The 16,176-nt window shown below is 37.8% G+C and overlaps 1 protein-coding gene across 1 annotated transcript in view; it reads right to left on the reverse strand.

Moving 5' to 3' along the window:
- The window catches only part of OPHN1 (oligophrenin 1), a 450,814-nt gene that overhangs the window by 377,650 nt on the left and 56,988 nt on the right, over positions 1-16,176 (reverse strand). Inside the window, exon 2 of the mRNA XM_024737336.1 lies at positions 12,959-13,054. Coding sequence (XP_024593104.1) covers positions 12,959-13,054 — 96 coding nt within the window. The remainder of the gene's footprint in view (positions 1-12,958; positions 13,055-16,176) is intronic.

Genomic DNA, 16,176 nt, shown 5'->3' on the forward strand with positions numbered 1-16,176 from the left:
GGGCAAGGGGTCCCACCAGGTCACACAGACTCCTGGACTCTGATGTCCTTTTATTCCTTTGCTCTTAGTCTAGTTTCACTTGCTCACAGGGAGCCATGTAAAGAGGCCTCACAGCTGTTCCTTCAGACCACAATTGTGGTTCTTTGAGTGGAAAGGACTGCTCATTACTAGCTATATTAACCTGTGCAAGTTTCTTTTGCTTTTTTTTTGAATTAAAGTATAGTTGATGTACAATACATAAGTTACAGGTGTAGGATACAGTGATTCACAGTTTTTAATGGTTATACGCCATTTATACTTATTATAAAATATTGGCTATATGCCCTGTTGTACAATATACCTTTGTAGCTTATTTTATACCTAATAACGTGTACTTGTTAATCTCCTACACTTATATTGCCCCCCCTTCCATTTCCCCACTGGTAACCACTAATTTGTTCTCAATATCTGTGAGTCTGCTTCTTTTTTGCTATATTCACTAATTTGTTGTATTTTTTAGATTCCACATAGAAGTAATATCACACAGTATTTGTTTTTCTCTCTCTGACTCATTTTATTCAGCGTAATATCCTTAGGTCCATCCATGTTGCTGCATATGGCAAAATTTCATTCTTTTTATGTCTGAGTAGTATTCCATTTTGTGTGCGTGTGTGTGTTTCTGTGTGTGTACACACATACCCCACAACTTCTTTACCCATTTATCTGTTGATGGACACTTAGGTTGCTTCCACAACTTGGCAATTGTAAATTATGCTGCTATGAACTTTGCGGTGCATGTATTTTTTCAAATTAGTGTTTTCTTTTTATTCAGATATATACCCATGAATGGAATTGCTGAGTCATATGGTAGTTCTACTTCTCATTTTTTTAAAGAAACCTCCATAATGTTTTCCAAAGTGGTGCATCAATTTACATTCCCACCAACAGTGTAGAAGGGTTCTTTTTTCTCCACATCCTTGCCAACATTTGTTATGTGTGTTCTTTTGGATGATAGTCATTCTGAGAGGTGTGAGGTGATATCTTATTGTGATTTTGATTTCAATTACCCTGATGGTAAGTGATGCTGAGATTGTTTCATGTGCCTCTTGGCCATCTGCATTTCCTCTTTGGAAAAATGTCTATTCAGTTCTTCCACCCATTTTTAATTTTTTTTTTTTAATGTTGAGTTGTATGAGCTGTTTATATATGTTAGATATTAATCCCTAATCAGGCATATCATTTGTAAATATATTATCCCATTCAGTAGGTTGACTTTCCATGTTGTCAATGGTTTCCTTTGCTATGCAAAAGCTTTTAAGTTTAATTAAGGACCATTTGTTTTTTTTTTTTTTTTTTTACCGGGTCCCCTGCATCGGCAGGCAGACTCTCAACCACTGTGCCACCAGGGAAGCCCCCATTTGTTTTTTTGCTTTTATTTCCTTTGCTGGAGTTGATAGATGCGAAAAATATTGCTATGATTTATGTCAAAGAGTGGTCCGCCTATGTTTTCCTCTAGGAGTTTTATGGTTTCGGTCTTACGTTTAGGTCTTTAACCCATTTTCAGTTTATTTTTGTATATGGTGTTATGAGAATGCTCTAATTTCATTCTTTTACATGTAGCTGTCCAGTTTTCCCAGCATAACTTATTAAAGAGATTGTCTTTTCTCCATTGTATATTCTTGTCTCCTTTGTCATATATTCATTGACCATAAGCACGTGGTTTTATTTCAGGGCTTTCTATACTGTTCCATTGATCTATTTGTCTGTTTTTGTGCCAGTACCATACTGTGCCAATGACTGTAGTTTTGTAGTATAGTCTTAAGTCGGAAGGCATGATTCCTCCAGATCTGTTGTTCTTTCTCAAGATTGCTTTGGCTATTTGTGTTTCCATACAAATTTTAAAATTATTTGTTCTAGTTCTGTGAAAAATATCCCTGGTATTTTGATAGCAATGGCATTGAATCTGTATATTGACTCAGGTAGTATAGGCATTTTGACAGTATTAATTCTTCCAGTCCATATACTTCCAACTGTTTGTGCCATCTTCAAATTCTTTCATCAGTGTGTTATAGTCTTCCGAGTACAGGTCTTTTACCTCCTTAGACAGGTTTATTCCTAGGTATTTTATTCTTTCTGATGCAATAGTAAATGGGATTGTTTCCTTCATTTCTCTTTCTGATAATTTATTGTTAGTGTATTGAAATGTAACAGATTTCTGTATATTAATTTTATATCCTGCAACTTTGCTTAATTCATTGATGAGCTCTACTAGTTTTCTGGTGGCATCTTTAGGACTTTCTATGTATAGTATCATGTCATCTGCAAACAGTCCCTTAACCTTCTTAGCCTCAGTCAACCTCTTAAGAATTGCTCTGAATATTAGATAATGCATGCAAACAATTTTGCGCATAGTAGGTACTCAGCAAATGAAACTTTTAATAGTCTGTGTTCTCTTTTTCCACATTTTTATTATAATGCAGAAATGCCAATAAACTCAATATTTTTTTAAAAAATGAAAACTAAGATCACATAGCTAACAAATGGATAGGTCAAAATCTGTACCCAGATCCAGCCACCTAAAAGACCATGTGCCTAACTCCTATCAACTCTCCATAGAGAACCAGTGAGCCAAGGTGTTAGAAGGGTCATTACCAGGGATATAAGATAGTGGCAAAGACAAGATAGAGAGCAAAGCTCAGAGAGTGCAATTACAAGAGTCTATGTGACCTTTATGATGGGGCAGGAGTGAATGGCAGGCAGGCCTGAAGCCTGAGCCTCTTGAAGGACGTTCCTGGGAAACTGACATTCACTTCACCTAATCTCACAGTCCACAATCAGGAATGTGTTGGGATTGTTTTAGACCACGTACTCAATGCTAGCTGGCACCTAAGCAGCAGTCTACAGATAAGTTAGATGGGAAGCATGGCAGGAGGGTATGAAAAGTTCATGAGAATTGGAGAGGGTGACACTCATGCCTTGCAGTCTCCTCATTCTGCATGGGTGTCATCTTTTCAATCAACACCTCCATGGGAAGAACTCAGAGGGCCCTGGGAGCTGACACTTCCCTTTGAAAGCACTCTGGGTTATGCCCTGCTTTGTGAATCCTAGATCACTGACAATGCTGAACTTACTTTGAACCCTGGGCTCCAGGACAGCAGAGACTATTAAGAAACACCCTTTCATGTTCTGAAAAACAAGTAAACCACAAAGGACCATCTCCATCCTCCCTCATGACTCCCATAAGACTCACAGATGACTTTCTTGTTTACCTGCCTCTATAATACCCCCAAGTTTCCTTCCTTTTCTTTAAAATGTTCCTCATTAATGAAGGTTTTCCCTATGCTAACAGTCTCAATATAATGAACTCCTTAAACTAGCTAGTGCACAGTTTTGGTACTTTGGATTTTATCATTTGAGTTGCACAGGAAGCACTGTCAAATCAAAAGAAATTCTTAGCCTTCCCTGGGTTAAATCTGTATAGGTAAAATGTTTTAATACACATATTATAGATATTATATGCGGTACAGGAAGCTCCTAAAAAATTGTCAATGCCCTCATTGTGCATGATATGTTTCTATTTATTAGAATCCTGGTGCTACCTTGCCTGATATTACAAAACAGTTACAGTGTCATTAGTTGTAATTTATTTTAAATGGTAACTTAATTATAACATTAATTCTTTAACTTGAAATCAGCATCTTCAAATCAGTGGTTTTAATTGGGCACTCATTTCTCTTACCTTTGGAATCTTATTAATATAGAGATGTTTAGGAGTACTCCAGATTATTTTTTCTCATTACATGATATTCTTAATGTAGTCTTGGTATATTCTAACTATATGGTTGGCATATTATGCCACTATAATTACCGTATATCTGAAGATTTTTTGTAAATATTGTATTCATCCATTTTTATAAATTAGATGTAATATCCACTCTTCTTTGGACATAGACATCATTACGTTTACAAATATTTTGTCCAGTACCTTTTTTAGATTAATATTTATCTTGTTCTGCATACCACAGAAATAGCCACATGTCCTTGTCAGTTGCATTATTATTCTTATAATGAACTCTCATCATATCTTTCACTTTTGAAAATTACCAGTAGTAAGTTAGTCACAGCTATGTAAATCTCTTCCTCATCTATAGATACTTTATGTTTTATTCTAATGCATCCCTAAAAGCACTTGTAATTGTCTACAGGGCAGCATACTTCATTGTTAACAAAGAAGGACTTTCTCAGAACCCCAGAGAATAGCACTGTACCAATCCTTTTGTGTACAGGTTTCTGATGGCACCCTTTAATGACCTTTGAGATCATACCAGTGAATTGATTCAGGATTCTGAGAACTCTGAGAATCAAATGAATTCATGAGTTTGCTAATGCAAGGTCTAGTAAAACAAGAACTACTTAGGACTGAATGAACTAATGAAGGATGATTGAGGGTTTTGTTTGGAATATTACTGATGTTATAATGTTCTATTTTTTGAATATATAAGGAACCCATTTCTCTTATGTTGTAAGTTGTCTATAACTCATAACAATTTAGAATATTATGTTTTTGTAAGTTGAAATGAAATGACATTCATTTGTAAATGACATTTGTAAGTGGCATTATCTCTGCCTAATCCCATCTAGGATTCAGAAACTCATATTATTCTTATTTCCATAACAATATAATTATTTACATAGGTTTAATTAGAGTCTGTCCTCTTTATTATCCGGAAAGGGTTGGAACACTGGTTTTTGCAACCAAGGCCTTACCTGGAATGACATATATGAAAATGATGCTCATTGAATCAGATATGACCAGATACTTTTAAGGAGCAAGGTTGACTTTACAGAACCAACAATGCTTACAAAGCCCTCGTGGAAAAACCAGGCTGACACCGGGTTACAGAGTTCTTGGCCTTATAGGTGAGTAAGGAAAGTCTCTTCCTGGCAGACCCAAAAACTTTAGGATATGCTGGGTATCTAGAGAAGAATCCACCCAAATTTTTAGGTACTGCAGGTGAAATCTGGTGGATAATTCTTGGCTTGGCTTCTTAGTCTCAAAGGGCTGTTAAAAATCCAATCTTAGATTCTTTCTGAAAACTTCCAGCAAAGCAAACTTAAATAGACCCATATGGCAAATAATTATCTTTGTTGTGAGTACAAATAATTAGGCGAAATCTCATGAGACCAGCCTTATTTTTTTAATCAAGAATATTGTTTCTTTGAGATTAACTTTCATCAAAAGGGAGAATTTTTGTGTTTCAATGGAAAATGATGCATTGTCTATAGCACACCCTTTTGGATTATCAGAGTTTTACCCTGTTGTCTTTGAGCTAGTTGAACTTTTGCATCTCTTGTTAATTGAGGGTAACTTACAAACATGCACACCCTGTCTTGTCTGGTTGAGATTTAAACGACTTCCTCCTCTTGTCAAAAAAAAAAAACAGTTTTGGTATCTATCTGTAAATTGAACTGGATCCAGCCAACTTTCCCAATTTGTAAATATTTAGCAAATTTTCAATCCCTTCTATTTTTTCCAATATCTAGTTATAATCCTCCAAACTAGCAATTCCAATTTTCCCCTTCTCATATGATCTGGAGTCATGAAGAACTAAGACCTGATGATCCAGATCCCTATAAGGATTCCAGGTCACCTTGTAACTGACCCTTTCCCCATGATATGAAGAAGACCTGTGAACTGAAACCTGATGACTTGATATAAACCTCTAAGTGCTCACCACCACAGCAGACCATGCACTGGGCTAGAATTTTCCCTGGACAAACTACTGTCTGGACTAAGGAAGTCAGGTGAAATGCTCAATTCATATATGCCCTTATATGAAAGATTGCCAGGAATGTGGACAATATCACAAAGAGGACTGACATCCCACCTTGAGAGGTTCAAGAAACTCCAATGAGCGGCACTACATAATCAAAAAATTTTCCACCACTGATCACTTAGAAATCACTGGACCCTCAGTGTTCAACTCCTGGCTCTTTTCTTTAATACAAACTTTTGTGTTAAACAACAAAGTCCTACTGTATAGCACAGGGAACCATATTCAATTTCTTGTAACAAATCATAATGGAAGAATATAAAAAAGAATATATATATATATGTGTGTGTGTGTGTGTGTGTGTATATAAAACTGAATCACTTTGCTGTATACCAGAAACTAACACAACATTGTAAATCAACTATACTTCAATAAAAAATAAATAATTTTTTTTTTAATTTTAACTTTTATATTAATATTTTTCTTTCTCATTTAGGGTATACCTCTTCTTTTAGGGTGTCTGATTTTCAGGACCCTAAAACAACTGACCTTTGCAACCTCAAAAGGTGGTCAGAAAAACATCAACAAAAGTCCTCAAGCGACTATTTCTTAAGCCCTGCTGCATCCCAATCAGGTTTATGATTGCCTGTGAACTATCAGCAATGAATAATATTCATGTTGAATAAAAGTGTGGGGGCTGGGGTAATAGATAATGTAGAATTTTACCTGAGTCCTCTGCTCCTATAAAGCAGTAATGGGTGGCTCATGGAACTTTCTACCTGTAAGTTTGACCTTAAATCAATCTGCTTGGTCCACAAAGGAGTTTCTTCAAATATGTTGATGACTAGACTAGAAATTTGATTTGCAGTCTGAGATTTAAAATCACTGCATTTTCTTTCTCCAGGCATAAACAAGCAAACTGATTCATTTCACCTAACACGGGTCCTGAGACTCTGGATCAACAAGCTCTCCAGGTAATTCTGATACAAAGCTATATTAGGAATAACTGAACTAGATCCTTGTAAACACTGACATCTCATTTTACATTTTCCTCTTGTAGTTAAGTCGGGAAATATAGTTTCAAGCTAACAGCTTTCTCCAAAAATTAGGTTCTACCACCTTCCTAGTAGGATCACCAGGAATTGAGACAAATGATTTATATACACCCTCTGATACATGTATACATGTATTTATCTGATTTACTCCTCACAATTCTGGGAAGTAGGTTATACTGCCTACTTTACAAATGAGGAAAACAGAGACTCAACAAGCTCAAGTAATTTTGCCAAGATCTCATAGCCAATAAATAAAACTCAAATCTGAAGGAGATACAACACTACCTAAACACTTGTCATTTCCTTTTGTTACTGGGCCATAGAGGTAGAGAAAAGGCCAGGCAATGCTAATTGAAAGCACAGATGTCGCACTCTAAAGCAGTGACAAATGTCATGGTCAGGGCAGTGAGATACTTCCTCCCACTTGTCTCTGTTGTACACAGACTGTGAGGTCCAAGAGCTGACCATCAAGGGAAGGAACTCTTCAGAGAAGCTTCAGGCTTTCCCTTACATCCTCTAGGAATCACTACCATCTCTGTTACACAACTGGAATCTACAGTGGGGTTAATGCTACTGATTACCTCTTGCAGCAACCATGAAAAATCTATTATGGGGAGAACTGCAAGGCCCTCTTCACATGTAATGTGAAATCTAAAAGCTCAGCCCAAAATTCCATCCTAACTGTACCTTTACCAGTTTTTCCAGTGAAACAGAAGGGCCAGTAGTACTGGCAATTGGAGGGCATGGCACACTCTGTTCTTTCCACTTCCAAAGCAACTGTTCTTTCCCAACAATAGCCTCCCAGTAGGATCTCGAAGACTGCTTCTCAGAGCCTCTAAGGAGCTTCAGCCTCAGCCGGTGGAGCATCGGTTGTTCGTCTCACTAACACCACACATCCCAGCTTTCAAAATGACAAAATCAACAAAGCCAATGACTATGACAGGCCATTGAAATTCTCAAAATCTCTTTTCAGTCCCCAACAATAAACATTAGTTTATGAGTCAGCATCACTAAAAGCAATGGTCAGATGATAACTAGGAGTTTCTGGAATTGGCAGGCAAATGATAACTGAGTCAAAGGGTTACTGTAAAGCATACATTAAGAAGCAAATGTGTCACAGCCAGCAGACATCAACAAGAACCTGGCAGCACCAGGGGGTCATTTTTATTTTTGTTTATAAGCCATTATGCTCAAGCTCACACACTCTTTTATGCTGCTGGTACTAGTTGATAATTATGGTGGGTTTCAGAGGGGTGAGAGAGTTGAAGCACAAAGTTCAACATAAAAGAAGATATGGGACACATCTCAGATCTGTTGGTTGGCTTTAGGGAAAATGGGCACCTGTTCAAAGTCTGACTTTTTTTTTGTTTTTGTTTTTGCGGTACGCAGGCCTTTCACTGTTGTGGCCTCTCCCGTTGTGGAGCACAGGCTCCGGACACACAGCCTCAGCAGCCATGGCTCACGGGCGTAGCCGTTCCGCAGCATGTGGGATCTTCCCAGACCGGGGCACGAACCCACGTCCCCTGCATCGGCAAGCGGACTCTCAACCACTGCACCACCAGGGAAGCCTAGTCTGACATTTTTTTAGTAGAAAAAAGACATATTTATGAAATTCCACATACCATGCATCTGCAGTCTTCAAGGTTACCAATTGATAGGCAAGTAGTAGTTATTTTTAAGAAAGAAATATGTTTAGTTTGGGATGCTATAACAAAATACCATAGATTGGGTCGTGTATAAACAATAGAAATTTCTCACAGTTCTGGAGGCTGGAAGTCCAATATCAGAGTGCCAGCATGGTTGGGGTCTGGAGCGTGCCCTCTTTCAGCTTATAGACTGCTGATTTCTTGCTGTATCCTAACATGATGGAAAGAGGGCTAGAGAGCTCTCTGGGGTCCCTTTCATGAGGGCACTAAAACCATTCATGAGGGTTCTACCCTCATGATCTATTTGCTTCCCAAAGGCTCCACCTCCTGGCACCATCACTCTGGGGACTGGATTTTAACATGAATTTGGGGGAGATACAAACATTCAGTCTGTTGCATTCCATCCCCTGCTCCATAAAATTCATGTCCTTCTCACATGTAAAATATATTAATTCCATCCCAACAGCCCTACAAGTCAACTCATTCCAGTATCAACTTTTAGGTCTAGAGTCCAAAATTTCATCTAAATATCTAAATCAAATATGGGTGAGACTCAAGGTACAAATTATACTGAGGCAAAATTCCTCTCTAGCTGTGAACTTGTGAAAACAAACAACTTATGTGCTTCCAAAATACAATGATGGGACATGCATAAGATAGACATTCCCGCTCCAAAAAGAAAGAAGGAAGGAGCGATAGGTCCCAAGCAAGCCCAAAATCTAGCAAGGCAAGTTCCATATGATCTTAAGTCTTGAGAATAATGCTCTTTGGCTTGATGCTCTGCTTTCTAGACCCACTGTAGCAGCAGTCTAGCCTTCTGGACCCACTGGAGTAGCAACATCACCCCCACAGTTTGGTGGAGGGCTGCCCACACTGTGGCTCTCTGCAATGGCCCCACACATTTTGGTTCTCTGCCTGGAAGAGGCATGGGGAGAGAGGTTTGTGTGTATCCTCAGGATTCTGCAGAGTGGCCATACCCCTACACCTGGGGTGGGAGTGGCAGCCCTGATGATCTCTGAATCACCTTCAGGGTCCTTCTTCCCTTGTTTTGAAGAAGAATAGTGCAGGTTCACATTACTCTATGGTCTGGTCCTATAGGATCTAATAAGTTTTCCTTCATTTTGTCTTGTTTTCTCTGTTTCCTTTAGTCCTAGCTGGCAGTGTTTCTGCTGGTATAATCCCATCTCTATTCCTAGCTTTTGTTGAGATAGTTGATTAAATCCATGGTTCACACCCACATTAATCTCCTTATCAAATGGTACGTCTACCATACCTTTAGTGCTTTCTTCCAAATACACTTTCTCATTTTTTGTAATATGGATGAATCTTTAAGTTCTGGTTCCTTTTTGCTTAAAAATTTCACCTTCTCTTCATTTCTCTCCTCTGACATTTTAGTATAAGCAGTCAGGGTAAACCAAGCCACTCCTTTAACACTTGCTTAGAAACCACATTAGCCAAATATCCAATTTCATTGCTTGCAAGTTTCACCTTCCAAAAAAACACTAGAACACAAACAGTGCAGCCTAATTATTTGCCTCTCTATAACAAGGATCACCTTTCTCCATTGTCCCATAACATGTTCCTCCTCTCTGTCTGAGACCTCCTCAGAATGGACTCTACCATCTATATTTCTACCAATATTCTGTCCATGATTACTTAGGTATTCTCCAAGAAGACTGAAGCTTTTCCTACCACTCTTTCTTCTTTCAGAGCTCTTGCCAGAATCACCTTTAAAATTCCATTCACAGCAATCTAGACTTTCTCTGTCATGCACCTCAAAATTCTTTCAGTTTCTGCCCATTACCCAGTTCCAAAGCCACTTCCACATTTTTAGGTGTTTGTTATAGCAGCACCCCAGACTTCTCAGTACCAATTTGTGTTTAACTGAGTTCAGGACACTATAGAAAAATACCATAGACTGTGTGGCTTATAAACAACAGAAATTTATTTTGCACAGTTCTGGAGGCTAGAAGTCTGAGATCAAGGTCAGGTTCTCCTGAGAGCTCTCTTCCAGGTTGCAGACTTCCAACTTCTCACTGTATCCTCACATGATGGAAAGAGGGTGAGAGAGCTTTCTGGAGTCTCTTTTATAAAGGTACTAATCCCATCCATGAGGGCTCCACCTTCATGACCTAATTACCTCCCAAAGGCCCCACCTCCTAATACCGTCACATTGGAGGTTAGAATTTCAACATATGAATTTGTGGAAGACACAAAAACATTCAGTCCATTGCAAGGTACAAAGTAACAAAACCTTATATTAATAATAATGATTAAAATAATAATAATGATTAAATAGCTAACATTTATTTAGGCACTGTGCACACATGGCATTGATCACCTCATCCCCATATTACAGATGAGAAATGTAACACTCAGAGAGGTGAAGTCACTTTCCAAGATTACACAGCTAATAAGCTGCAAAGCTAGAGTTCAAACTTGGACTATCTGACTCTCACAATATTAACTTTTAAATAAGCCATGCCCTTAGACCAAGATAGATTTGCAGAAGTAGAATGAAGTGGGGTGAATAAAGAAATAATACAAATGCAAATGTCTGCCTCACTAGTTACACTGCCACATTTATCCAAAACATCAGTCATCAACCTCATAAAAATACTCATTGCAGTATGATTTATAAACATGAAAAATTGGAAAAAAGCTAAATTTCTAACAACAGTTGAAGAATATATAAAGTATAGCTCCTATAAGAATGAAACTCAAATGCATCCATTACTCATTCATTCAACAAACATGTATTGAGCATCTACTATATGCTAGGTACTCCTCTACATGCTAGGGAAATAGTAATGAACAAAACAATGTCCTTGCCCCATGCAATGAAGCTTATGAAAATTTTTAAATGACATGAGAAAATACTTGATGAAATGTCAGGTTGAAATTAGATAAAATTATGTACTTAGTATGAACTAAATTACACATACACAAAACAGATACATGTACAAAAGAGAGTTAAAAGACAATATGCCAATACATCCAATACATTGCTTCTGTGCTGAAATATCTTATTATTACAGGTAACTTTATACCTTTATATATTATTCGTATTTACTGCAAAGAGCATTTAATATAATAATAATACATTTTATATTTTAGTTCTTGGGCTCATAAATATAATTGTTTTGGTGACATTAGATCGTTCACACTATTTCTGTGCTCTCATCTAGCAAATGCTTTACACTAACTCTTTAATGTGGTACTGCAAGGACAATGGTGCTTCAAGGACAAAGGACAACCCTGCCTGAAAAAGTTTCAGCGTTACACCCCCTACCTGACTCTTAGTCTCCCTCCCCACCATGTCAGGATGGTTACAAAATTCCTGAGCCCACCTGGGCGACGCCCACCTGGGCAACTGGACCTGTCCCAAATAAGGAAGGGCATATGCCCTGCCTCACTCGCACCCCATAGAAGGAAGGTATATGTGCCTCGACCAATAAGTAAATGAAATTTTCACCTCGGACCATTCCTTTGTTTTCTGGCTATAAAAACTGATCAATAGCACATGTTCCGGCTCGACTCTCCCAGACTACTAGAAGTCAGGCTGCCGTTCTGGCAGCGACCTTTCCCTCTAATAAATTCTACCTTCTTTACATTCTGCCCTGTGTCTGGAAATTCTTTTCCAATGCACGTTCGGACCAGGACAATTAACTCAGTGGTTACCAAACTTTTTTTTTCAATGGCCAGAGGGCAAATATTTGAGGCTTTGAAAGTCATGCAGTCTCTGCCACTACTACTCAATGCTGCCGTTGTACTACAAAATCACCCACAGACAATATTTAACTGTGTTCCAGTTAAGTCTGTGTTCCAACAAAACTTTATTTACAAAAAAATGTGGCAGAGAAGATTGGCCCAAGGGCCATAATTAACTTCATAACAAACACAAAGTTCTTACTTCCACTGTTCAATCTCCTAATTGTAACATCCTTGAGAGATAAATATTAACCACATTTTACAGAGGACAAGACTAAGGCTCAGAGAGAGGAAATATCTTGTCCAACATCATGCAGCTCACAAAGCAAGTTATTAAGTTCAGCTCCCAAAGAGAGATGCCAAATCTCCTGTTGCCTTAAAAGCTGTACATATATAAATGCTAATTTTAAACTTTCTCGGGGAATTTGTTCCTTAGAAGAACCTTACTCTAAATTATTTTGCGAAAAAAAACAAAAAAAAATCACTCTTTATCCTTCACAAAAACATCTATTTTCATGGGTTAGATTCTTTAAAGAAAAATTCCCCTGCAGACAGAGTCAAAGACCTCAGTGGAGGTTTAAGGGATATCTTTTGATTGCTTTTGTGTGAGTAGGAAATGGGACTACAAGGGAATGTTTCTTTATGTTTCTTAAGCAGCCTCCCAGGAACTTGGCACAACAGGGGACAACAGGGATTAAAGATGCCCAAGTTTTCTATACCCACAGACCAAGGAGGCTGCTTTTTCTCAGACCTGCTATGAGAGGCACATGGCCATATGTAGCTGAAGACTTACCAATGTTAATCTCGTCATCAGTCAGAGTGTCTCCAATGAAATCAAACTGAAAGGACTGCAACGTTTGGGAAAATTTCTGAACAGCAGAGGAGTAATCTGTAAAGGAAGGGAAACAGGAGAAATGGTCAATACTGCTGCCTTTTGTCTGATTTCCTCATCTCTGTTAGAGCAGACAGGAGAAAAACAAAGGGAAGTGCTCCTAGCAGGTAGCAAATTGCATTGCAAGACGTTAAACCAAAGACCAGACCTTCAGTAGAAAATCTGAGCAACTAAAACCACACATTAAAGATGAAGTAGGGCAGCTTAGTGAAGTCCTTTGTTTAAGTCATGGTACATATTTTATATTCAATCCCTGGCCTATATGACCTGTTCTACCCAAAGCCTGTAAGACCTAAAGCTACTTAGTTGTACTCCTAAGAGAGTCTCCTTAAGCTTTATTGAGTGCCTATTATGGACAATGGACTAGACGTTTTCTTACCTCTACCAAAGAAATATCCACAATAATTGTACAAAGAAAAAAATAGCTCCAGGTTCCAGAGCTATCTGGAAGAGCTGTAACTAGAAGCCCAGTGGTCTGTCTGCATCTCTAGGGCATTTCCCATGACAACATAGGTAGTAACAGCTGGACATTTTACACATTAACCAGATGGCAGCCTGGGTTAAGATACTATCTGGCAGAGGGACAAATTTAACTTGCTCACAGAGTATGCACTACAGGACCTAAAATAAGGAGATAATTGATGAAAAATTGAGGGTGGTATGGCCAGACAGATGTTTTTATTTTTGGTCAATGATTTTGAATTTTATTACACAGAAGTTTAATGATGATATAAAATTAAATCATAATTAGCTACCATTTTGACAAATTATCCTTATTGAAATTTTTAAAATATGACATTCACCGGTATATCCAGCCAAACCTCCAATCTTGCTATGCCAAGAGTGGTTCTCAGGCCAGCAGCATCATCATCACCTGGGAGCTTGATAGAAATACACATTCCCAGGCCACACCCCAGACCTACAAAATCAGAAACTGCATTTTTATATAATCCCTAGGGGATTCATATGCTCTTTAGAGTTTGAGGAGCACTGCTGTCACCAACTAAAGTAACACATTAAGACCATATTCTACGAAAGACCAAGCTTCTTGGTAATTTTTGGTCCCCTTTTCCTATTTCTTCTTTCACTCCTTAGCTTCATCATCCTCCACCTTCATATCTATCAGATATACAAGCTACTGAAAGTTTCTGCTCTCACTCTAACAGAAAGGGAGACAATGCAAACAACAGTCCTTTCAATGAAAAGTTATCATGGTTAGGCTATCATGGTTAAAAACAATAAAACATGCTTAGGCATTTGTCTGGAGCAGATAAACATGCCAAGAATTTTATTATCTTCTTGCCTATGTCCCATTTTCAGGAGTACTTATTTTTAGTATTTAGATCCTTGACCCTCTGAACACGTAATTTGCAATAATAACAATAATAATAATACTTTACAGAGATTGGAGACTGCAGACCAGGTTACCATTCGTTTTCAAATTTCCACATTTTAGAATCACATTTTCCACTTCAAATCAGGCCATATAAATGTGAGAGGAGCATGCACACCCTGCCTTCCACATTTCATCAGCAAAGAGAACACAAAACTGCCTCCATATCTGGAAAACTTTTCTCTGGCCTCTTTGGCCAGCAGCAAAAAAAATGCAAGGCCAGAGTTTCCCATGTGCTCTGTTTTACTCAGGGAAATTAAATATGATATTCATTGTACTGTCCTTTCACAAATACCAGGATTTTGTAAATTGAGCTGAGCAAGGTACAGTTATAAATCACTCCTCATTTAGACTTATATGAACATTTTAGAAACCACAAATATTATGATTTTCAACATTTATAGTATTTTGTAAGTAAAGGCATGGAGTGAGAAAGGAGTTATATTCATTCCCTTTCTCATTATTTGCACCAACACTCTTCTCCAGATTTCTTGGATTTCCAAACACTACCTTACATCTGCACAGAGCCTGAAAATGTTTATGAAGGACTTTGCACAAACACTTTTCATTTACTCTTCCCAAGTACCTAAAGGTAGGTATTACTATCCTCACCTTATAAACAAACCCAAAAACTGAGACCATGAAGCAAATCACATGCACGAAAATACAAACACAAATTAACAGCTCTTCATGGAAAGAAGGTCTCATTTATTTGGCCTCTGTACTGAGGGAAATGCCAGGAAAGACATATATTTTAGATTAATGTGTTGGGTGACTTCTTGACTACAAAGAATCAACACATAACCTAGAAATGCTTATCATGGATGGGACATTTATTTCTTTATCGTCCTAAAATTTGCTGCACCACTCCAAACCATGTAAATTCATCCTTATATCCCCCCTGATACTGCCCCACCCCCACCCACAAGGCCACTATCTCATAATTTTTCAAGCTATCTTTGTCAGTTCTCCCTCAATCACCTTCTTATTTATCCGTGTGTCTTCTATGATGTTTTTCCCTCATCTTTTCCTAGCTCATTTTAGAATGTAGTTGGATAGGGCCTTTTAGGCAATTGAAGTTTCCAGGGAATGAGGCAGAATATAAACGGGATCGATTAGTTAACTAATTCATATTATATAGATCCCAATTTGGTTTCTATCACTATAGTTTTCTACAGAATCATACGGAATATCCTCTTTTATTTCCAACTTATTTAAGTCTGCAGGATGTCTTGGTAATTCATGAATCAGTAATTCATTCTTTTTGTTACTAAGTAGTATCCTATTGTGTAAATATACCATAATTCATTCATTCATCTATTCAGGGACTTTTGTGATGTTTCCAGCCTTTCACTATTACGAATAAAAACTGCTATAAACACTCATGTAAAATTCTTTCTGAGACATATGTTTTCACTTTTCCCAAGGAGTGCACCCTAGGAGCTCAATGAATGTGTTTTACAGTTAGTTGGTAAATGTATATTAAACTATATAAGAAAAGGTTAAACTGTCTTCCAAAGCCATTGTACCATTTTGTATTCTTATCAACAATGTATGAGAATTTCAGTTGATCCACATACTTTCCAGCATCTGGTTATTTACTGCTTAATTTTAATTTTAGCCATTCTAATGGGTGTGTAGTGGTATTTCACTATAGTTTTAATTTGCATTTTCCTGATGACTAACGGTGCTGAGTATCTTATCATGTACTTATTGGACATTTGTA

Source organism: Neophocaena asiaeorientalis, unplaced genomic scaffold (assembly GCF_003031525.2).
Source record: "Neophocaena asiaeorientalis asiaeorientalis breed wild unplaced genomic scaffold, Neophocaena_asiaeorientalis_V1.1 scaffold372, whole genome shotgun sequence".
NCBI classification, from domain to species: Eukaryota; Metazoa; Chordata; class Mammalia; order Artiodactyla; family Phocoenidae; genus Neophocaena; species Neophocaena asiaeorientalis.